The sequence below is a fragment of the Trachypithecus francoisi genome, unplaced genomic scaffold (assembly GCF_009764315.1).
Source record: "Trachypithecus francoisi isolate TF-2019V2 unplaced genomic scaffold, Tfra_2.0 Lachesis_group13, whole genome shotgun sequence".
Lineage (NCBI taxonomy): Eukaryota > Metazoa > Chordata > Mammalia > Primates > Cercopithecidae > Trachypithecus > Trachypithecus francoisi.
Window position 1 is genome coordinate 108658725 of NW_022681458.1, and position 23282 is coordinate 108682006.

The window sequence follows — 23282 nt, forward strand, 5'->3', positions numbered from 1 at the left end:
ACTCAGCTTCTGGTCTCAATCCCGAAATCACATCTTCTGGGGTAATTTTCCTGATCCCCAAAGCCTGGGTGAAGAACTTTTCCTACAACACTTTATGATACTGCTGCATTTATTACTCCGTACTGCCAATGAATACACGAATGTAGGATTACATTCAATTATTTGTAGGATAAATGCAGGCCCTCCGATCCACACGGCGGAGTTGACTATACTCAACATTTTGTGGCAACGTGGTGTCAGTTTTCCCTGTAAGGGAGTGTGTTTTGGTTTCTGTTTTATCTTCGTTGCTTGTACTGTACCTGACACAAAGTGGGTACTTAAAAATACCTGTGAAGTAAATATATAACTATAATAAAAATAAAATGGAGTACTTTAAAAAGGCACAAAGAATGTTCTTGAGACCACTGCCTTGTTAGGCTCAGCAGGCTGCAAACATTAGAGCTGAGACAGCACAAAACTACGTGAAATGAGAATGAAATGCCTCAGCAGGAGAAAATGAGAGAAACGCCACAGAAAGCGACACTTTCCTTTTATTAGATTCACAATGCCTTTGTAACGCCCAACCTCTCCTTTGTAGAATTTTTCTTTGTTAGAAAACAGACAAACTCTGTCCTTAGGAACCATCTTCTACTTGGTCCAGCGCTGGCCTCAGGCCGCCTGCATCTGCGTGGACCAGTAAGAATGAAGTCCAGCGGCATAGAGAAAAGCATCATCAAGGCTGGGAGGTCATCCCCCAGGGCCTCCCCTACTTCACATACACAGAGACGTGTGCGTGTGTCACACACATTATATATAGAGATATGTATTTTTTTTTTTTTTACAAAAAATAAAATGATTTGCACAGCTCTATTAATTCTTTAAAATTACACAGGCAAGGTTTATGCTTCAGTATAACCATTTTTACTTTGGATTGAAGTGGGAATTTTAGGCCTAAAAATAACTTAAGATTACCAAGCAGAGGCCATCTAGCGACACAGACACAAGACATCTTGAGCTCCATGAAACTAGAAATGTGGTGATGTCATCCTCACATGGGGCTACACATCCCCATCGATTATTTTAACTAAAACACAAAAGCAAAATAGTGTGTTAAAATAATCCTCTATTCAGTGCATTAGCACATATACCAAATTATACTATCTGCATGACAGTCTCTAGGTACCAGGACTGTATTTCTGCAAGTGCTATTCTCTACTTCATTAAATACAGTGCCCAGCCAGCAACCACAAAAAAGGAATGCATGCTGTACAGCAAGAGAAGGGAAGGGAGACGATTTTCAGGGTGATAACTTACACGGCAACCAAAAGGAAAATAAGTAAGACAAATCTCACAAGATAGATATAAAACTAATTTGCAGTGACATTTGATATATAGTTTTATCAGAAGTAATACATTTAGGTTACAGTTACATGAAAAAGAGAAACTATATGAAATTATAGGCTTTCTCCTAGAATATCCAAAACGCTTATCAACAGTTAATTAGTAGAAGAAAGATGACCAGCAGGTGGCTGAGTAGACAGAATGTCATGTAGTATTTTAAAAACACAGATTCTGGGACTAGAAGCTACCACCAAAATATCCAGAAATCTGAGTTAACAGGTCCTTTCTTTTGCACACTTGCTGCTGATACATAGAACCACGAAGTGTTTGCACAGACCACAGATGTAACCGCTAGCCTGGAGGCCCGTCATAGAAGAGAATGCGATGACCACCACCCCGCCAGGGTGAGGACAGAGGGTCGGATGTGTTTGTGTTTCCCCCCATATACAAAGGCCATCTCGAGGGCAGAAATCTCTCCACAGCTCAAGCCCATTCTTGCTGCCTCCTCCATGAAACAACAGAGCTCAAGCTTAGTGCTGGGAAGTCTTTCTGATGCTGGTTTGATTCCTGATCACCCAACTGGACAGGGCTCTCTCCAGGACCTCCCAGGTTCTCCCTGGTACCTTCCCTCCCACAGGAGGAGGCAGCACCGTCACTGAAGCCACCAACGAGTAATGCTGAAAGAATCAGAAGAAGGAGGTATCTGATGAAAAGGCACCTGCAAGTCTAAAGTCCTCTTTGGTGAGAACACTGTACATCCGCTGAGGCAGAGCTTTGGAGTAGGGAGCAGGGCGCGGCACAGTGGTGCGCAAAATGAATTCCCGGCCAGCAGGGGGTGGGAAGTCTGACACGGAGTTCTGCCTTCTTTCCTCTGGGGAGCCCATTCTCTTCAATTCCTCCTCTGGTGGAGTCATGGCTGCAGCCTGGAAAAGAATCAAATGCCAAAGTCAAAAGCAGGTCAAATGCTAAACTCAGATGCTTTTGAAGGACAGGTGAATTAATATGATAGAGATATGAAAATGTCCCAAGTTACTCAGTAATGCAGTCAGCTATATGTTAAGATTACTCAAAAACCACATAACACAGCAAATGCAAGAAGCTGGAGACACTGCATGAGCAGCCGGGCTGGAGACAGACAGGAGGGATGATGACTGCCAGGCAATCTGCTCTGAGGAGAGAAAGCCATATTCAGACATCTGAGGAAAAAGGACCTCGGAGCTGTGCTGCTTTCTACGTTTCTTCCAGCGATGACCCAAGTCTACGTCTGATAGCCTCAGTCCAGTAAGGAGCTGTTTTTCTCCAGAGTGAAAAGATGATTTTCATCTTGACTCTGGGTAAGAATTTTTAATCGATTATTTTTAAGGTTCACCTGCCAAATTAAAAGTAGGGGCACTGGTCTTGCTTGCTGGGCAGCTAATGTGATGCCGAAGTGATAGAGCCCCATACGGCAACCACACAAGAGAAGTTCTCAGTATTAAAGGCATCTATTTTTTCATTGAAATGACATAAAATGCATATGCATTTACAGCCTACAATTTTAATTCTTATTACTATACTTTTTAAAATATCATCAATTTGGAAAAAAATTGTTTTGGCAATGAAAACATGAAATCATGTTGCGCTAAGTATCAGCAAGAAAGGTAAGCCAAATCCAGACTGTGAGAGAGGTGGTTAGTGTTAATGACCTTATGCAGTTAGAGGAATGGGAAGGAACAAGGAACTATGAGGGGCAAAGGCTATTTTGTTACCTCATCAGAAGATTCAGTCAGCTTGAGAAGGGGTGAGAAAAGAAACAGTGATGAAAGGGAAACAAGCAAGATGGTTTAAATAGGGCTAGACAAGGGAGTTCAGGATTATTTCAAAGACAGCATGCACTACATTAAGGAACACGATCCTATCAAAAGAATATTCAAGACAAAGTCACACCACACACAGCACACCTAGCTGTCAACTACAGCAAACATCTACTACTACTCATGCATCCATGGATCAACAGGTGACATATGATGTCATTTAATGGGAGAAATGACCAACAAAAACCTAGCTCTTTTACTGGGAATTACGATGCTTAAAAAAAAAAGTGTTCATGACTTGAAAAATAGATACTCCAGTGAATTTAGGAATAGGTGCCTTAAGAGTTATTCAATCTAGCAAATCTGAAGCAAAATCCAGTTAGTCATTTATTTGCTGAATTCCATTTAAGTATGTACATACCAGGGACACCTGTAATCATAAGGCTCATTACTATTTATAATTTTAAGGAAAAGTTATAAATATATAAAATTACTATAAGTTATAAAAACGCCAAGTGAAATTACATCACAACTTTTTTTTAAAAAGTGTTAAAATCTTGACTAATTAGTAAAATTGATACAAAGTATCAGCTAATGAAAATAAAAGTTACATGAATAAATTCTAACAGTTTACTTCAGCCAGACATTTAAGTACTGAGTTTAAAAATGAACCAATCAGATGCTTGTTATATTGATTAGACAGTCTATCAATTCCCTAAAAACACTGACTACAAGGTCTGAAAACTTTAAAAATTTTTTCTTAAATGACATAATGAAGATGAATGTACAATTTCAGTAGCCATTAAGGAGTTAGCTATACAATGAGGCTACTAAAAGATGACATACTATGTTCCTGTATTTAGTGATTTTGAAAGATATCTTAAGTATATTAAGTGGAAAACAAGAATAACAAAGTAATTATATAATATAACCCTTTTAAAATTTATACATATGTATCTACTAGATGTTAAATCATCAATGGGTAGTGAGATTATGTGATTAATATTTTCTTATAATTTTCTAGGCCAGGTGTGGTGGCTCACACACACCTATAATCTCAGCACTTTGGGAGGCTGAGGAAGGAGGATTGCATGAAACCAGGAGTTCTAGATCAGCCTGGGCAACAAAGTGAGATCCCGTCCCTACAAAAAATACAAAAATTAGCTGGGCGTGGTGGTGCATGCCTGTGATTCCAGACTCTTGGGAGGTTGAAGAGAGGGGATTGCTTAAACCTAGAAGTTCAAGGCTGCAGTGAGCTATGATCGTGCCACCGCACTCCAGCCTGGACTACAGAGTGAGACCCTCTATTTAAAAAAATGAATACATAAATATAAAATTTCCTATACTGTCAAAGTTTTACTTGCAGTCAGTAGAGGGGGTAAGGAGGTTATTTCTATTTTTGGGAAAATAATTTTGTTTAGTTATCTAAAATAAGTAACAGTCTCAGGACTAAAAATATAAATACTTCAGATTTTAAAACCTCTTAACACATAACTTTTTTTTTTTTTTTTTTGAGACGGAGTTTTATCGCCTGGGCCAGAGTGCAGTGGCACGATCTCAGCTCACTGCAACCTCTGCCTCTCATGATTCTCCTGCCTCAGCCTCCCAAGTAGCTGAGATTACAGGTGCTCGCCACCACACACAGCTAATTTTTGTATTTTTAGTAGAGACAGGGTTTCACCACGTTGGCCAGGCTGGTCTTGAACTCCTGACCTCAGGTGATCCACCCACCTCAGCCTCCAAAAGTGCTGGGAATACAGGTGTGAGCCACTGTGCCCAGCCAACACATCACTTTTTTAAAATGATCAAAGAGGAAGGAATTTTTGCAATACGAGGAACATTCATATGGGTTAACAAGGAAATGTGCTTGTAAGCTTCTGGGTAGTGAACTGGATAGGTATTATCAGATGTGGAATCAAACTCAGTTCTTGTTTTCATGCCAGAGACAAAAACAAAATAAATCAGAGCAAGTATCTATTGTTCATTTGAAATTCTGAAGTTTAAGGAGCTGCCCCACAAACAAACTGAGATTTGAGCTCTTGCTAAGAATTCCTATCGGTGTATCTGGCTATGAATTTGAATATATTAACTAGCTGTATTCCAGACCAACTCTATGGGGATTAGCCAGTTGTTATTCCATGTGTAGACCTACAGAAATTCTTTTTCTTATTTGTTTCTGAAAATTACACTCTCACAACTGGGTCATTCTAGTGTAATCACAGTGCCATAGAAGGGGAAGTGTGTAATTAGTGCACATCACAATACCTTTATCAGAATTCCTAATATTAACGAGCCCTGAACTGAGAATTATCTGTGGGATGCCAGAGCCCTTAACCAGTAACCAAGATACTATATAATTTTAAAACCTTTTCTTTCACTATTAGAGTAATGGTTATGATAATTTTTCAAACTGGGCTTTCTTTCTGTGCTGAAATCTGTTTCCACAGCCCTAAAAATCTGAAGTTTTCCTCTTCTTTTCTAGGAAACCTCAAAGGTAGCTCTCCTCACCATTACAAGCACAATTATATTTATAATTCGAGCTGAGTTGTGAATCCACTTTGCCCCACATGGGGTTTAAAGATGGTAAAACTGAACTCCATTCTAATTTGAAAGTTCCTATTTTTTTCCCACAGCACAACACTGGCCATTGCTCACTGAGTCCCTGCCAACTTCTATAACAATGGATTTTGGACTCTTCTAATTTTTAAAATTTAGGTCCTAGAATATACTTATCATTTTAATTCAACAGGTAGGAAATCAAATGGATTTCAAAGACTCAGAAGTCATTGTTTCTTCAGTGTTCAAACCCAATGCCCAGGCTTACACTCAGCTGACATGAGTGTGATCAGCCATGTGCAGGAACTAAAACAGCCTCTTCTCGAGTAGAGGTTTGGAGAGATCATGATGGAGTCAATAATGATTCTCACATACCCTCTGAGCATTCACAAACAGCTTGTGAATGATCCTGCCAGCATGTCCTCTTCCTGCACCGGTGACTAACACTTCAGGCTGCTCCAGCAGGCAACTCACAAACCTAGGAGAGAGAGACAGGCAACGAAAGGATGGAAAGTGAGCTGTCCAGGCCACTGGGCGTCCATCCTCCCACAGGAGTTTTGTGGACAAATCCTCAAGCTGATACTGGCTAAACCCAAAGAAGTTGGAGTGAAATTTTACAGCAAGACAGATTGACATTTGCAATTATTATCGACTTAACTGACAATCTTCCTGCTTTTTCGACTGTTAATAAAAAATTTTTTTTTTTTTTTTTTTTTTTGAGACGGAGTCTCGCTCTGTCGCCCAGGCTGGAGTGCAGTGGCCGGATCTCAGCTCACTGCAAGCTCCGCCTCCCGGGTTTACGCCATTCTCTCGCCTCAGCCTCCCGAGTAGCTGGGACTACAGGCGCCCGCCATCTCGCCCGGCTAATTTTTTGTATATTTTAGTAGAGACGGGGTTTCACCGTGTTAGCCAGGATGGTCTCGATCTCCTGACCTCGTGATCCGCCCGTCTCGGCCTCCCAAAGTGCTGGGATTACAGGCTTGAGCCACCGCGCCCGGCAATAAAAAATTTTTAAAGCCCATCTCTGTCAAAGTGTAAGAAAAAACAGTCTATTTTTTTCAGACTGGCTTAGAAAATGCTACAGTTAATAAAAGATGAAAAAAATTTTGTATGATATAAACTAAGTTACATTTATCCAATAAAAGCAATGATCCATATTTGTTTTTGTTTTTTTTTTAAGGGGTATGTGTCTGTGTGTGCACGCACACGTGCACATATGCTTAAAATACTTGTGTTGGGCAAAGTCGCAATTGTAAACTGTTCCATTAGATGCTGGAAACACTGAACTTCCAAGTATGTCACAGATAACATATGATGGAACTAACAGAGTTGACAGCACAAAGCCACCAAGCCTGTACCACCTGCTCTTAATTCATACTACTATTTTAGAAACAAGTCCCTTGATTAGAGCTTATTCTTCTCATTTAAAAGGAAGATATTTTCAAGAGCAAAGTAGTCTGGGAGAAAACTTCACTCAACAAAAGACATAAAATGCAAACATGAACTTGTTAAAAGACAGCAAATGCCTTGCCATACAATATTAATTATTTAGCATCAATAATGCCATTTCTTATGGAAAGGCTAATGAAAAATTTTAAATGACAAATTTAAGCCACTGAACAAGCTAATTTGTAAACACTTTATCACACATTAAAACGATATTGCGCTTCCAAATAACACGGGCAAAAAATGAACAAGACCTCACACTGATCTAAGCTCCACTGGTAATGGTGTTGAGTCTCATAAAGAGAATGCCCCAATCATTTGCTTCATCTGAGAAAAGCCATCTGGTCAGTCTTTCAAAACATAATTGCAAGGCGCATAGGATGTGTACCTTTGCTATCACAAATCTTGTTTAAAATAAACAACTAGGAACAGTAAGAAGAAATGGTTTCAGCACCTGCACCCTGTGGTCAAGGAATAGTAACAGCCGCAAACAAAGTTTTGGGGCAGGGTGAGCAACACAGTTAACACCTCCTCCACAAGGAATTACAGACACCACATCTCCAAGAGCAAACCAAGGAAGCCCTAGAAAAGGAGGCTCTGGGAGACTGTTTCTAAAAGTGGGAAGAATGGAAACACCTGGTAGAGACTCAGAAATACAGGAAAGGTCAAATGCTATGATAATTATTTCTGTCTCTAGACAATGCTTGTTTCAAATAATATATGAGTACCACAAAAGAGTCTTAATATCCTATTACAATTTTTCTTAAGAGAGTGGTGGCTTTTCCTACTGCAGACAAAACCGAATTAGCCAAATAGCAATTACCTTTCAAGATCTTCCTTTTCCTCCTCCTGTTCACATTTCTCAGTTCCAAACTTGGCTTTTAGTGACCGAGCTCTTGCAATGAGAGCTTCCACATTAGTAATCTGGTGAATGATTTCCTGGCGGTGGAAAAGGAAGAGGCATACGTTGGGAGATGGCAAAAAAGCAAAGCCCTTTGAAAACGCATCTTAAAAATTATTTTTGCCAACTGAGAATACTTGGCAAGATGCTGACACTACATCAAACTTACTTCCAATTTCTTGTCTTCTGGATTGGGGAAGTGCAAAACTTTACTGGAATGGGATATTATCTGCTTTATGATCTTCTTAACTGAAGAAATGTTTTCCAGACTTTCTATTTTAAAGAAGATTAAAGCCAGCATTAAATAAATTAAGCAAAATATACTTTCACTTTGGAAATGACTAATGACTAGTTAAATATGACATTTACCTTCTTCCTTTACCTTGAGTATAGCTGCATGAATCACACAAGGTAACAGGTGCCGAGCAAGGTCTGCAGGTTTCTGGATTGCCAGATAGTGCAGCACCTGAAGGAGGCGCAGCGCACACAAATGATCAGCACAGGTGTCAAAGGATGAAGCAGCCACTTACAGAAGTGCAAATCCTCAGCCACATGTCTTAATCCTTAAGGAGACAGCACTCCTCCAGGCAGGCAGCCACGACCCCAAAGGTGAGGATAATGTTACTAAAAACACCTCAGAACTTCAATCTTTAATAATGATAAATATTCTATTTTTTTTGCTTTCATATGTAATACATGCAAATAAGGAAAATACAAAGAAAATTAAAACTACCGAAAAATTATAATACCGAGAGATAATAATCATTAACAGTGGAGCGTTTCATTTTAAGACACAGAATACACATACTAAGGGCACTAATATTGTATATGTAAAATACTGCCTTTTAACCTGCTTTTCTCATTTAATATTTCTAAACGGTGTTAGTGACTTTCCACACATTTTTTGGTTTTAGTTGTTTTGGTTTATTTTTTTTCCAATTCTTATTATAAGAATACAGAGAAGTATGTACAAAACACAGACCCTACCTTTAGGCTACTTATTCAACAGTAGTACAGATAAAAGAAGTATAACCCTATAAATATGTGTAATTCTTTTACATCAATAAACAACATTTTAAGAAGTATAATCTCATAATGTGAGTCTGACGGATAAATGCTCATGGACTTCAAAATTAAAAAAAATACAGGTGATGCAGAAATTTTCCTGAAATCCTAATTCCCCAAAACCATATTTTCATGTTTATCCTCGCAAACTACTTGTATGTCCATTTAAACACAGAGATGTAGATGCATATGTAATTTCTTAACAAAAATTAATAACTTACATGCTGTTTTATTATTTGCTTTGTTTATTTAATGACTTGTGGTAGACTTTTTTTTTTTGGCTTGGAGAGTTTTGTCTGATTTGAAACTTTTTTAAATTAAGAAATATACATACTAGAGTATTAGAAATAGTTTAAAGAAAACACCAGCTTAGGAAACAGAATGTTACCAGGCTTTTCCAAGTCCTCCTGTGTACCCTCCATCCCCAGAATTAACTACAAATCATTCTTTTGCTTTTCTTTACAGTTTTTTTTCACATATGTAGCCTTAAATAATATATAGTTTACTTTTGACCTTTATATTAATGGAATGTTTCTGTTTATACCCTTCAGTGAGTTGCTTTTTTTATTCAGTATTGTTTTTGATATTCATATACCATTCCAATATGCCACAGTTTACTCATTTTCACTGCTGTATTAAAATGTTCCTACACTAATAGGGGATAGCTCCTCAGTTTTTGGCTATAACAAATAATGCTCCTAATATATTATTGCACATATTTCCTCGTGCAAGTGGTACATGTACAACAATTACTTTAGGATATATACCTAAAAATTGAAGTAGGAAATGTACAAGATAATTACCCTACAAAGTGTTTCAACAGATTTACATTCTTATCTAGAGTAATGAGTTCCCTCTGTTGTACCTCCTTGCTAACACCCGCCTTTCTGAATTTTGTTTTCCTTAATTCACAGGAAAACAAATTTGCAGGAATAACACGAAATATGCTATTACCCTTTACCTGGATTCACATATGAACTGTCTCCCTCCTGTTCTGGACCCCTTGCTCTTTCTCTGCTCTCGTGTGTGTATACACTACAGACATAAACTTGTTTCAAATAATTTCAGAATAAGTCGCATACTCATGTCCCTTATCTCAAAATATGTGTGTTTCCTAAAATTAAAAATATTTTATTATATAATCAAAATGCAAATGATTCTGATTATATACAATAAATTTAACACTGATAAAATAATTGTAATCTAATCTACTATCTTTATTGCAGTTTTGTCAACTGACCCCATATGTGTCTTTTTTTTTTTTTTTTTTTTTTTGAGACAGGGTCTTTCTCTGTTGCCCAGACTGGAGTGCAGTGGTGCGATCTTGGCTCCCCGCAACCTCCACCTCCCAGGCTCAAGTGATTCTCCTGCCTCAGCCTCCCAAGTAGCGAGGACTACAGGCACGCAGCCACTACTGCCCGGCTAATTTTTGTATTTTTAGTAAAGACGGAGTTTCACCATATTGGCCAGGCTGGTCTCGAATTCCTGACCTCAAATTATCCACCTACCTCAAACTCCCAAAGTACTGAGATTACAGGCGTGAGCCACCACGCCCGGCCACATAATGTGTCTTTTATGACCTTTTCCCTCAACCACTACACGTCTTGGTAAGGATCATCCATTGCCTTTAGTTGTCATAGCTCTTTAATCTCAAGTAATCTGGAACAGCTTTTCACTGTTTTTTACAACATTGACATTTTGAGTATAGTTTCCTCTTCCTCCGAACTTTTTGGCTAATTAAATTCCATACTGTATTCAGATTTCCTTAGTTTCTAAAAATTGAGCTATAACTCACATAGCATAAAATTCACCACTTTAGCCGGGCGTGGTGGCTCATGCCTGTAATCCCAAGCACTTTGGGAGGCCGAGGCGGGCGGATCACGAGGTCAGGAGATCAAGACCATCCTGGCTAACACGGTGAAACCCCGTCTCTACTAAAAATACAAAAAAAAAAATTAGCCGAGTGTGGTGGCGGATGCCTGTAGTCCTGGTTACTCGGGAGGCCGAGGCAGGAGAATGGTGTGAACCCGGGAGGCAGAGCTTGCAGTGAGCCGAGATCGCGCCACTGCACTCTATCTAGCCTGGGCAACAGAGCGAGACCCCGTCTCAAAGGAAAAAAAAAAAAAATTCACCACTTTAAAATGGGTAGCTTCAGTGGTTTTTAGCATATTTGCAAGGTTATGTTACCATCACCATTATCTAATTCCAGAACATTTTCTTTCATCTCTCCCAAAAGAAACCCAGTACCCCAAAACAGCCACTCTTGATTTCCCCCCTTCCCAATCTCCATTGCTGCCAACTACTAATCTAACTTACTGTCTCTATGGACTTGCCTATTCTAAACGTTTCGTATCAATGGAACGATGCAATATGTGGCCCATTGTTTTCTGGCTTTCACTTAGCATAATATTTTCAAGGTTCATCCATGTTGTAACACATATCAGTGCTTCATTCCTTTTTATGGCTGAATAATACTCCATTGCATGGACAGACCATATTTGGCTTATCCATTCATCACTGATAGACATTTGGGTTTATTGCATTTTGTAGCTGTCATGAATAATGCTGTCAGCACGTATGTACGTACACGATTTCCTTAGTTTTTATCTAATGTCATTTTCCTGCTCCAGGATCCCCTTCAAGATACCACATTATGTTTAACTGTCATATTTCTAGGCTCCTCTTGGCTGTGACAGTTCTCAAATGTTCCTTGTTTTTACTGACCTTGACAGTTTTGAGTTCTGGTCAAGTATTTCATAAAAATTCCCTCAATTATGGTTTATCTGATGTTTTTTGCTCATGATTAAGCTGGGTTATGTATTTCTGGGAGGAAGACCAGAGAGGTAAAGTGCCACTGTCATCACATCATGTCAAGAGTACATACTGCCATTATGGCTTAGCATGTGGATGTTAACCTTCATCACCTGGCTGAGACAATGTCAGTCGGGTTGCTGCCCTGTAACGCCACTCCTTTTCCCCTCTCTGTGCACTGTACTCTCTGGGAGGAATGCACTATGTGCAGCACACACTTGCGGAGTGGGAATTAGCTTCACCTCCTTGAGGGTGGAATATCTAGATACATTTAGAATTCTGCACAGGAGATTTGTCTCTTCTGTCCCATTAATTTATATATCCAATCAATTATTTTTATCAGTATGAACTCAAGGATATTTATTTTGTACTCTGAGTTACAATCCAATATTATTATTATTATTATTATTTCTTTTTTTTTTTTTTGAGACGGAGTCTCGCTCTGTCGCCCAGGCTGGAGTGCAGTGGCCGGATCTCAGCTCACTGCAAGCTCCGCCTCCCAGGTTTACGCCATTCTCCTGCCTCAGCCTCCCGAGTAGCTGGGACTACAGGAGCCCGCCACCTCGCCCGGCTAGTTTTTTGTATTTTTTTAGTAGAGACGGGGTTTCACCGTGTTAGCCAGGATGGTCTCGATCTCCTGACCTCGTGATCCGCCCGTCTCGGCCTCCCAAAGTGCTGGGATTACAGGCTTGAGCCACCGCGCCCAGCCCCATTATTATTTTATTTTGTTGTTCAAACTGTTTCAGTCTTGGCCAGTTGGGAACTCTGATTTCAATTGGCTCATGTGTCTTTAATATGCTCCCAAAATTGTGCAAATTTTTCTTTTTTCAAACTCTTTTAAAAATAGAATGTTCCTCATTTTGGGTTCATCTAATGTTCCCTCACAATTAGACTCAGATTTTACATGCCTAGACCAAATAGCATATAAGTGGTATTGAGTACGTCAGAGTATCACAGCCCAATGTGTACGATCTCCATTTACTCCTCATTTGTGATGTTAATTTGGAGACACTGTCCTATTTCTCCACTTTCCTTGCAATGCAGACGCATTCTATAGAGAAACACTTAAAAATCATGCAAGATGATGCTCTTCAAATTTCCACCTAGACTTAATATCTATTCATGATTCTTGCTGAACCAATCTTTACTATGAACATGGTTACAAAATCATATCCTCTACATTTACCAATCATCTTTGTTCTGTAGGAAATGACCTCCCCTTTCCTCTAGTTCTTTGTTTATCCATTAATTATCAATATGGTTCCAAGAATTCCTATTTTTTCCAACGGTTTATAATAATTCTCGTCCTTAAATATTTAGAACTCAAATTGTCCCAGATTTGGCCAATGTGAGTCCCTTCAAGTTAGCTCTCTATGAAATGCCCCTATGGTTTTTAAAAGCACTTCCCTTACTGTCTAGCAGTCCAGGATGTTCCAGGTTCATCTTGTACCTTCCTTGCCTCAACCTTGAAATCAGTCATTTTTCTGAGGAAAGCATGGTTACTTTTTTGTAACCATAAGGAATGTGTAAAAAAAATCAAGCTATGTGTGCTCACTGCTATGAGGGTGTCAGTGCTTCTAGACTCTTTCAGAAGAAAGCTGGGAAATGTTTGCTTGTATATATGCATACACACAAATACTTACTATGTCCATACCCACATACCTATCCATATATTAAAAACCAGTAAGTCCACACCAATACCTCCAATTCCAATTCATTGCCACTGGGTTCTTCCTTGCCTTCCTTCATTTCATATTTGCATCTCACTTCCGCAGTAAGAAATTCTGACTTCCAACAACACTGACACATTTAGTTACTCACTTCACCCAACCAATAATGCATTTCTGAAAGAGTTTCAGAATTGCTCTATCCATATCACTACAAAAAACAAGCTTAGATAATAGGGTTCAAGATTTTTTTTTGTTTTTGCGATGGAGTCTCACTCTGTCACCCAGCTGTAGTGCCGTGACGTGATCTCACCTCATTGCAACCTCCGCCTCCCAGGTTCAAGCAATTCTCCTGCCTCAGCCTCTTGAGTAGCTGGGGTTACAGACGTGTGCTACCACCCCCAGCTAACTTTTGTATTTTCAGTGGAGATGGGGTTTCACCATGTTGGGCAGGCTGGTCTCGAACTCCTGACCTCAGGTGATCCACTCGGCTCGGCCTTCCAAAGTGCTAAGATTACAGGCGTGAGCCACCGCACCTGACCTCAAGATAGTTTTGCAGTCCCATCCTCCACAACTGGGAGTATAGAGTCAAACACATTTGATGTGTCCATAAATCACTTGGATTAGATTTTCCATCCTCCCTTCACCAATCCCTGTTGGTGTGGTTATGTTACTCATTTAAAATACAGCTGGATTAATGTGTCTCAACTTACTTTCAGGTTTAGGTTATTTTTCTCTTTCCATCCTTGTTGATTTATTTTTTAGAATAAGTAAAGCACAGGTTATAGCACAGTGGCTCACACCTGTAATCCCAGCACGTTGGGAAGCTGAGGCAGGAGAATTGCTTCAGGCCAGGAGTTTGAGATCAGCCTGGGCAACATAGTGAGATCTAACCGCTATAAAAAAATTAAGAAAAATAATTAGTCGGGCATCATGGTGTTCACCTGTAGTCCTAGCTACTAGGGAAACTGGGCCAGGAGAATCACTTGAGCCTAGGAGTCTGAGGGCTATCTTTCTATTGTTCAAGTGTGTTTTTGAGAAGCGTTTTATTTTCTTCATTAAGATTTCAAACATTTTCTGTTAAGCATTTTACCTTTATTCCCCTTACAATGAAAATTACATTGACATCTTCTAAATGGTTATTAGTGTATATGAATGCTACTGATTACTGTATGTTAACTATATATCCTGCTGCCTTGCAGGATTCTTCTGTTTTCATTAGTTTTAACACTGACTTTTTGAATTTTTCCAATTATACAGTCCTATCACTGCAAACAGAGTTCTTCTTTCAACTCCCATAACTCCGCTTTCTCTTGCTAATTACACTAGCTAATAACTGCAGAACAATTTTGATTGGCAGTGGAGATGGCAGGCATCCTTGCTTTGTTCCTGACCTTAGTGATCCCCTATGGCTTCCCCAATTAAGATGTTGTGTTTAGGACTAAAGTTTCTATATGTTTTCTTATTTTAAGGAAGTAGCCATCTATTCCACTCTTTTCCCAAGAGTTTTAAGTTAAATTTATCAAAAGCTTTTTCAGCACAAATGAGATAATGATATAATTTTCTGCTTAGACCTATTAATGAAGCAAATTATATAAACAGACTTCTAAATAATCATCTCCTCATATTTGATCAACATGTATTATGTTCTTAAAATGATATTAGAGTCTGTTTACTTCAGATTTTGCATTAAATTTCTTAAGTATTATTGGTCTGCTATTTTTAAAGATATGCTATCTTTATCAGGTTTAGGTACCAATGTTATAGTTGCTTCACAGAAGTTGGAAAATTTCCTCCAATTATCATGTGTTGAAATAATTTATGTAGCATTGAGACTATATGGTTTCTTGATATTTAGTTGAATTTCCCTGTGAAACTATCTGGGCCTGGTTCTTTTTAATGTGGCAGTTCCTTGATAATTGTCTCTATGAAAATTTGTCTGTTTATACTTCCTGTTTTTACTGGGGTTAGTTTTGATATAAATTCTATTTTTGGTAGGAATTTCCCTAGGAAATTGTCTAATTTAACTTGGTTTTCAAATTTACATACACAGAGATGTGCAAAGTAGTATTTTTAACACATTTCCTCTGTATCAGTAGTTATTAATATGTGCCTTTTTTGTCATTTATTTTATTATATATATGTGCTTTCCCCTTTTTTCTTGATTAAATTAGCTAATGGCTTCTCTATTTTGTTGATTTTAAAAGAACTAGATTGAACTCATTAATTTCATCTGTTTTCATCACCCTCTCCTTTTCATTTGGTTCCTTTTGTTTTCTTTTGATTTGACTTTTTTTCCTAGGGTTTTTAGTTAGGAATTTAATTCATTTATTTTCATTCTTTTGTTTTTACTGATATAGGTGTTAGGGCTATGAAAGTTCCATCGGCCGGGCGCGGTGGCTCAAGCCTGTAATCCCAGCACTTTGGGAGGCCGAGACGGGTGGATCACGAGGTCAGGAGATCGAGACCATCCTGGCTAACACGGTGAAACCCCGTCTCTACTAAAAATACAAAAACTAGCCGGGCGAGGTGGCGGGCGCCTGTAGTCCCAGCTACTCAGGAGGCTGAGGCAGGAGAATGGCATAAACCCAGGAGGCAGAGCTTGCAGTGAGCTGAGATCTGGCCACTGCACTCCAGTCCGGGCGACAGAGTGAGACTCCGCCTCAAAAAAAAAAAAAAAAAATACAAAAAACTAGCCGGGCGAGGTGGCGGGCGCCTGTAGTCCCAGCTACTCGGGAAGCTGAGGTGGGAGAATGGCGTAAACCCGGGAGGCGGAGCTTGCAGTGAGCTGAGATCCGGCCACTGCACTCCAGCCTGGGCAACAGAGCGAGACCCCGTCTCAAAAAAAAAAAAAAAAAAGTTCCTTCCATCAATTTCTTACATATAGCCTATAGGTTCTCTCATATGTAGTGCTTTCATTCTCATTGGTTTTCAAAAATTCTGTACTTTTTTTTTTTTTTTTGTGAGAGGGAGTCTGGCTCTGTCGCCCAGGCTGGAGTGCAGTGGCCGGATCTCAGCTCACTGCAAGCTCCGCCTCCCAGGTTCACGCTATTCTCCCGCCTCAGCCTCCCAAATAGCTGGGACTACAGGCGCCCGCCACCTCGCCCGGCTAGTTTTTTGTATTTTTTTTAGTAGAGACGGAGTTTCACCGTGTTAGCCAGGATGGTCTCGATCTCCTGACCTCGTGATCCGCCCGCCTCGGCCTCCCAAAGTGCTGGGATTACAGGCTTGAGCCACCGTGCCCGGCAAATTCTGTACTTTCAATTTGTATTTTCCCCTTTCACCCATATTGTTTAATAGAAAGTTTGTATTCCATTAATTTTCTAGCCTAAGTGAGTGGTAGGCTATACCATCTGGGTCTGTATAAGTACACTCTATGATGCTCCCATGACGACAAAACTGCCTAACGAGGAGCTTCTCAAAATGTATCCTCTTTGTTAAGCCATAGGGACTGTATTAGTTCTGTCTTAGTGTTCTGATTTTTCTCCTTAAAGGAAACTAATGAATTGAATATTCCTACTTTTCTTGTCTTTCATTTATACTACTTTCTCTTCCATTTCTTTACTGCTATATCTCATTTTCATTCTCTTGGTTGTTTCCCACTTTTCTTCAATGCCTTTTATAAATTTTAAATATAAATCTATTCTCTTTTGGGCCTCCTGTAATTTAGTCTTCATTTTTTATATGGTTGTCTTTTTTTCTTTTACTTCTATCCTGAGCTAAATCAGTTGTGGTTTCATTTCTTTGTGGGTTTTTTTGGTCCATCTCTGTTCTTGATTTTAGTATTTCTTATTAAACATGGTTTTTTCATATCCTCCTTAACTGTTTGAGGATATCTGATTCAGTTTGGAATGTTACAATTTTCTTCTGTTTTGTGACTGATTTTCTGGGAAATATTTTCATTAGCTGAAATGATCTGATTTTCATTTTCTGTTTTGTAAAGTAGTTTTATATGGATGTGGTCTGTTCTCTTCCATTCCTAGTAATATCACAAATAGCTTCAAAGTGCCCTCTTCTGAAGTTTCTTTAATGGATAGAGGCGGGTGAGGGAGGCTGGTTGTCTTGTTTTCCTTTCACTTCTGCAAGATCCTTAATTTTCCCCTCTTATTTCCTTTTCTCCCATCATTCCCATCCACTCCTTCTTTGTGTATCTGAGCTTCTCCAAGGCTCCATTTCTAGTCCTGTTTACATTCAAGCCCCTTCCCCGTGGCAAGTGCTGTGAACTAGCAAACCCTACCTGAGTGCAGTGTTTGGGCATGCAGTGTTAGGCTCTCTCTTTCTGGGGTGACTTTGTGTTTCATCTAAGTCTTCTGTATCTCTTGGCTCTTTGTCTTTTCCTGCCCCCTACTCACTATATCTGCATAGACTTACAGCAGTGGGAGCTCCACTGGAATTTGGTTTATTTCTATTTACTGTTAATTTGAAGGTCATTGAAATTTCTGTCTCTTAGTAATGCTGAATGCATGGATTTATTTACTTATTGATTTCATGGGATTTTTTGAGGGGGCTGGAGGAGGTAGGAAGGTATGCAGGGCAATTCAATATCAGGCAGGTGCCACTATATTCTCCATAACTCCAAATGTTTTTTAGTAGCTGCTGCAAAGCTGGCCGCTAATGTATATACCATAATTTATTGAACCAAGTCCCTGTTGTTGGAAACTTTGGTTGTTTCTACTTTTTCACTTAAGAACTTTGTTGAACATCATTCATATACATAGGTCTTTGTATATTTCTCATTATTTCCTTAATAAATGTTGTGGTAATAATGGAAACTGCTAGCTTTGAGGACATACCCATTTTTAACACTTTAAACATATACTGTGAGACAGTTCAATGGTAAGCAGTCTGTTTAAACTATGCATGTCTGTTGCTTGTCCTATTTGCAACTAGTTCTAGAATCTTAAATGTGAAAGTAGATATATAAAAGGCTCATTGAATTTCAATGCTTTGCACCTCAAGTGTGTCCAGAGCTCTCATGTCTATGACAGTGAGTTCCTAAATTGCAAGAACAGTAATTTGCATTTTAGTATTAGAAACTCAAATCTCAATTACCTTTTCTGCTTCCCGTGTATCATCAAAGAGTCTCCTTTGCCTTCTAGCAGGAACTGGCTTAGCTGTTTCCCAGGCTTCTACCCACATATTGCTTGGAATCTTCATCCGGGCACTCAGTTCTCCTTTCAGCACCACGTTGCCCTTTTCATCAATCACCTCCTCTTCAATATAATCCCGGGGTGAATACCACCTCACAAAATCTTCCAGGGAGCAACCTGGATTAGCTGCCTAAAATAAGACAAAAAAATTCAGCAGAATCAAATGAAAATCAACAGTTACTGATAAGCCTGTTTGCAAAATTGTATTTGCAAAAAAAAGCCTATCTAATCTTTACAATTTAATATGTAAAATGAATTTGGATGTCACCTTTAAAACAGGTCAGATGTTAAAGTACCAAAATAATTTTATTTTTATTTTCTCAGCTTTATAGAAAAATAAAACACTTTCATTCAATGAATTTGGATATAAAAACTCGATGTAAAGAGAAAATCATTTTCTTAAACATATTAGGTGCTATATAACTTAGTAAATGAAAACATTTTCATTCAATGAATTTGGATATAACAACTTGATGTAAAGAGAAAATCATTTCCTTAAACACATTATGTGTTACACAACTTAGTTTAATATTACAATATAATGACTACTCAATACTAAGAAAAGTAAAAATTAAATAATACACCACATGATCAGAATAACACAGTGATGGAAAAGTTCTGTTCTTCTTTTCCTCAATAAATCAATACTGGTTCTGCAATAAATATCAGCTAACCTCAAAACTGTTCTATTCTGCCATCAAATTCTTATACTTTACATAACAAATTACCATCAAATTAATCAGTTTTGTGCTGTTAAGCAGTTGGAATTCAAACTACTGTTTTTCACGCTTCTGGAACCAAACTGATTAAAGTTTACTCAGTGAATAGTTCTATAGGACTAATGATGATGTATGCCAAAAACTTTTCAGTGATTCTAACTTCAAGCCTGGAAAAAAAGACGAGGCTTCCCAGTGTTTGTGGTAAGGCACAGAGGTCTTTCTGCAAGTGTTCCAGTGATGTACTAGTAGAGTCCTACGGATGGGCATGAAAACTACCATGATGAGAATGTTCTGTCTTAAATGTGAAGAGTAAAACTACCAGTTTCTCTTCACTGGGCTCAAGGGCTACCAGCATGACTATCCCTACCATCTTAGGATACACCCCTGAGGGCATATCGCCTAGAAGATCCTTCACTGACCGTCAACAACACGAACATAAAAGGGTTATGATACGGTCCGTGGCAAAAGCAGTGGGTCAAGATTATTTCATGATACTGGGTGACTCAGGATTCATGTACAAAGATCTAGATCTTAATCAGTCAACATCATATCCACATGAAAGCATCCTAGGAAACCAGAGGCCTGGAGTAAAGAGCATAAACTTCAAAAGAAAATAATATTCACTCACACACTATAGATTACATTAAAGAAAGGCATTTCATACCAAAATTTTTCCTTCTGGTTGTCCTTACTATACCAGGCTGAACATAGCTACCAACAGAAGGCCAACGCTCACTTGAGCTTATCTTCTCTTTATTGTTAAAAGTACGTACCACAAGGGCATGCTCCAGAATCCACCCTCTCCTTCTGGAACTCTGAGGTGTAGGTGTAGGTGCCCAGGCCCATATTAGTATGTTTCCAAAACTCTAGGGACTCTCAAGAGCCCCTAATACTAACTCATCCCTATACAAAAAGTAAAGGCAACCATATCTATTTTAGAATAACTACATATTTCCTTAAATGTATTATCTGATTTCTACATATGGACATATATGTAAGTTGACTATTTAAATTACTGTCTATTTTCTGTTGTTAAAACAATGTCAAGAAAGATTTGTAGGTACTCAGGTTAGCCCAAAATAGTCTAATGAATCACAGTTTTGCTGAAGTGCAGTGTTAGAGGAACTATATAGAACCTTATCAAGAGGGACTAGTATGTTTCCACAGGGAAAAACTTCCACAGTTCTATTTGGAATGTCCTCCCATGCATGCCTCTGCAAAGACACTGCAGCAGGACAGGGACAGATGACTCTGAAGGCAGCTAGAGGTCAGATGGAAAATTACTGCTGCGGAGGCTGGTATTTCCTGCTGTGCATACACACCTTAAGCCAATTCCCTTCTCTACCTTTTGGTCTGACATGTGCCCCAAGAGCCAACTGGCTTCTCTTTCTCCACTGTACCAACTAATTGTTTTAAAGCAATTTATCTCTTTCTTGTCACATGGCGGTGTAGAACTTGCAGACTTTCTGTATCATTTTAGTCTCCAAGGAAAACATACAGCTCTTAAGAGGTTCACTGAAGAGTTTTTCATTTAGTAAAGATGGGTAAAATAAGCAGGAAACAAAAGGCTCCCTTTACTGTCACTTAAAAAGGATGAAAGTGGCATAGGTGTTTGTGGAGTGTTTATGTTTAAAAATAATACAGAAGTGTTTCAGAGAAAAATCAAACTCACACTGGCCTAAATAGTACAGAAGCAAGACTGAGTAGGGGCAATGGATTGGGAAGGTGGAGGCCACCACAGGTTAAAGAGGGAAGTTTGGGCCTGGGGATAGTTCAGATTATCAGCAGGAGGAAAGGAAGCCCTGTAGCCCATGGGGCTACCCACTTGGGGTTTTAAAATATACGTGGACTTGCCTTTGCTTTCAAAAATAAAAGTCCTTTCTCCATTCCTAGTTTTTAAGCTAATAAGCCAAATGTCACCAATTCCTGAATCCTGTATGTTCGAAATACTGACCTATATCCAACCCTAAAATATTCTTCAGATAGCAAATGCCTACTCATCTGAAATAGTGACTCTTCTGAGAAACCTTTCATGACCTACTCAGCAGAGTCAGTCTTTTTGACCCGGTCTTCGTAAGAGAACTCATGACAATTCCTTACATATCTCCTCCCACAACCTCAATCGACTGTAATTGAGGGTAAGCACTGTACTTCTTAACTCATCTAATCAAAAGTTCGTTGAGTGAAGCGACCCATGTTAAATCCAAAGTTTCCTAAAAGTCTTCATTAAATTGGCTGAACACAAAGAAACCACTGCAATTCACATATAGAATGATTCTATTCTCAACCATCAACTATTAATAACACTGGATCTTTGCTTTTTTAAAACTTGAGAAACAAGTATGACTATGTCCTCTGGGGGGATGGTGGCAGAGTGTTGAACTACTAATGAAATCCAAACACTTAACAAAAAGACATTCAGGCCTTTATACCACTTTACAGAGTGACTTTCACAGTTTCATCCCAGAATAGCTCAAAATAGACCCCAGAGCTCTGCAAGTGTAACCCACCTTAAAAGACTCCATATCTGAGAGCAGACAGGCACTCTGCATGCGTGCTCGGAGGTGAGCCCCTTCTGCCGATGTACCTAATTTAGCTAAAACCTCAGACTGCTCTTCTAGCAGATCTTCTGTCATAGGTGCTGGTTCCTGTGAAGCACAAAAGGACAAAGCTCACAAACAGTCCTTTTTAGAAAAAGAAGTACCATAAAAATAGAATAAAGACAACAATCATTTCAGCTCTAGCAGTCACAAGATGAGTATTTTTAAAAATTCAGAGAAATGCGTTTTTTAGAACTTACATTAAAAAAAGGAACAAATTAAGAAAAATAAATATCACTTTCAGGCCTCCTCCCCATCACAGGTAAGATTACCATGTTTCCCTCGACAAGGATTGATAGTAAAAGACAAAGGAATGTGGGTCCACTGAGCACCATTTTCCTGCCTGTTACTGACAAAGAAATGAAGTCCTAACAATATTATTATATATGCCGTCACTAGCTGCAACAAAATTTTAATTATAATAGAAATGGTTTGATATAGAAACAATGGGAAAGAATTGCTCTAACAGGGCCGGGCGTGGTGGCTCACGCCTGTAATCCTAACACTTTGGGAGGCCGAGGCGGGCGGATCATGAGGTCAGGACATTGAGACCATCCTGGCTAACACAGTGAAACCCCGTCTCTACTAAAAATACAAAAACAAAATTAGTCAGGCATAGGGGCAGGCGCCTGTAGTCCCAGCTACTCAGGAGGCTGAGTTGAGAGAATGGCGTGAACCCAGGAGGTGGAGCTTGCTGTGAGCCGAGGTGGAGCCACTGCACTCTAGACTCGGCAAGAGTGAGACTCCATCTCAAAAAAAAAAAAATTGCTCTAACAATGATCATCTCTGGTTATAGAACTATGAGTTTTTATTTTCTTTTCTCTACAATGAACGTGCATCACTTTTAATTATCCTGCAAGTACTAAGCAAGAATCTCACACTGAGATTTAGGGTTGAATAGCAACTAGTAACTAGTATTATATACTGGTTAAGAGCTTGGGCTCCAAAAAGTATATGCTATGTGTTTGAATCCCAGCTTTGTGACCTTGGGCAATCACTCAACCCTCTTGTGACTCACTGCTGTGAAGAAGAGATCCTGGCACATGCTCAAGACATACTAGCAATTAAAGACAAACTACTTAGATTATATTATAAGCTTCATACTTTCTTTTTGAATAAGGGTCGGTATACTTCTCAAAGTATTTCAATCAAGTTCACAAATTATATTCAATCTCTTATGAAGGAGTATACTCAAGAGCAGAGGCCTTCATTCTTTCTATTAAGAAGGGGCTACATTTCATTGGCCTAAAGCCC

The 23282-nt window shown here is 39.0% G+C and overlaps 1 protein-coding gene across 3 annotated transcripts in view; it reads right to left on the reverse strand.

Moving 5' to 3' along the window:
• Nucleotides 1-512: 512 nt before the first annotated feature.
• Nucleotides 513-23282, reverse strand: part of RAB3GAP1 (RAB3 GTPase activating protein catalytic subunit 1) — a 122949-nt gene continuing 100179 nt past the window's right edge. For 2 of the 3 annotated variants that reach the window (XM_033231679.1, XM_033231680.1), the window contains 7 exons: nt 21939-22076; nt 18612-18839; nt 8386-8482; nt 8186-8289; nt 7939-8054; nt 6045-6147; nt 513-2243 (listed from right to left, as the gene is read on the reverse strand). In XM_033231679.1, coding sequence (XP_033087570.1) covers nt 2007-2243; nt 6045-6147; nt 7939-8054; nt 8186-8289; nt 8386-8482; nt 18612-18839; nt 21939-22076 — 1023 coding nt within the window. In that variant the 3' untranslated portion in view covers nt 513-2006. The remainder of the gene's footprint in view (nt 2244-6044; nt 6148-7938; nt 8055-8185; nt 8290-8385; nt 8483-18611; nt 18840-21938; nt 22077-23282) is intronic. The other variant, XR_004441803.1, reaches the window with a different exon arrangement.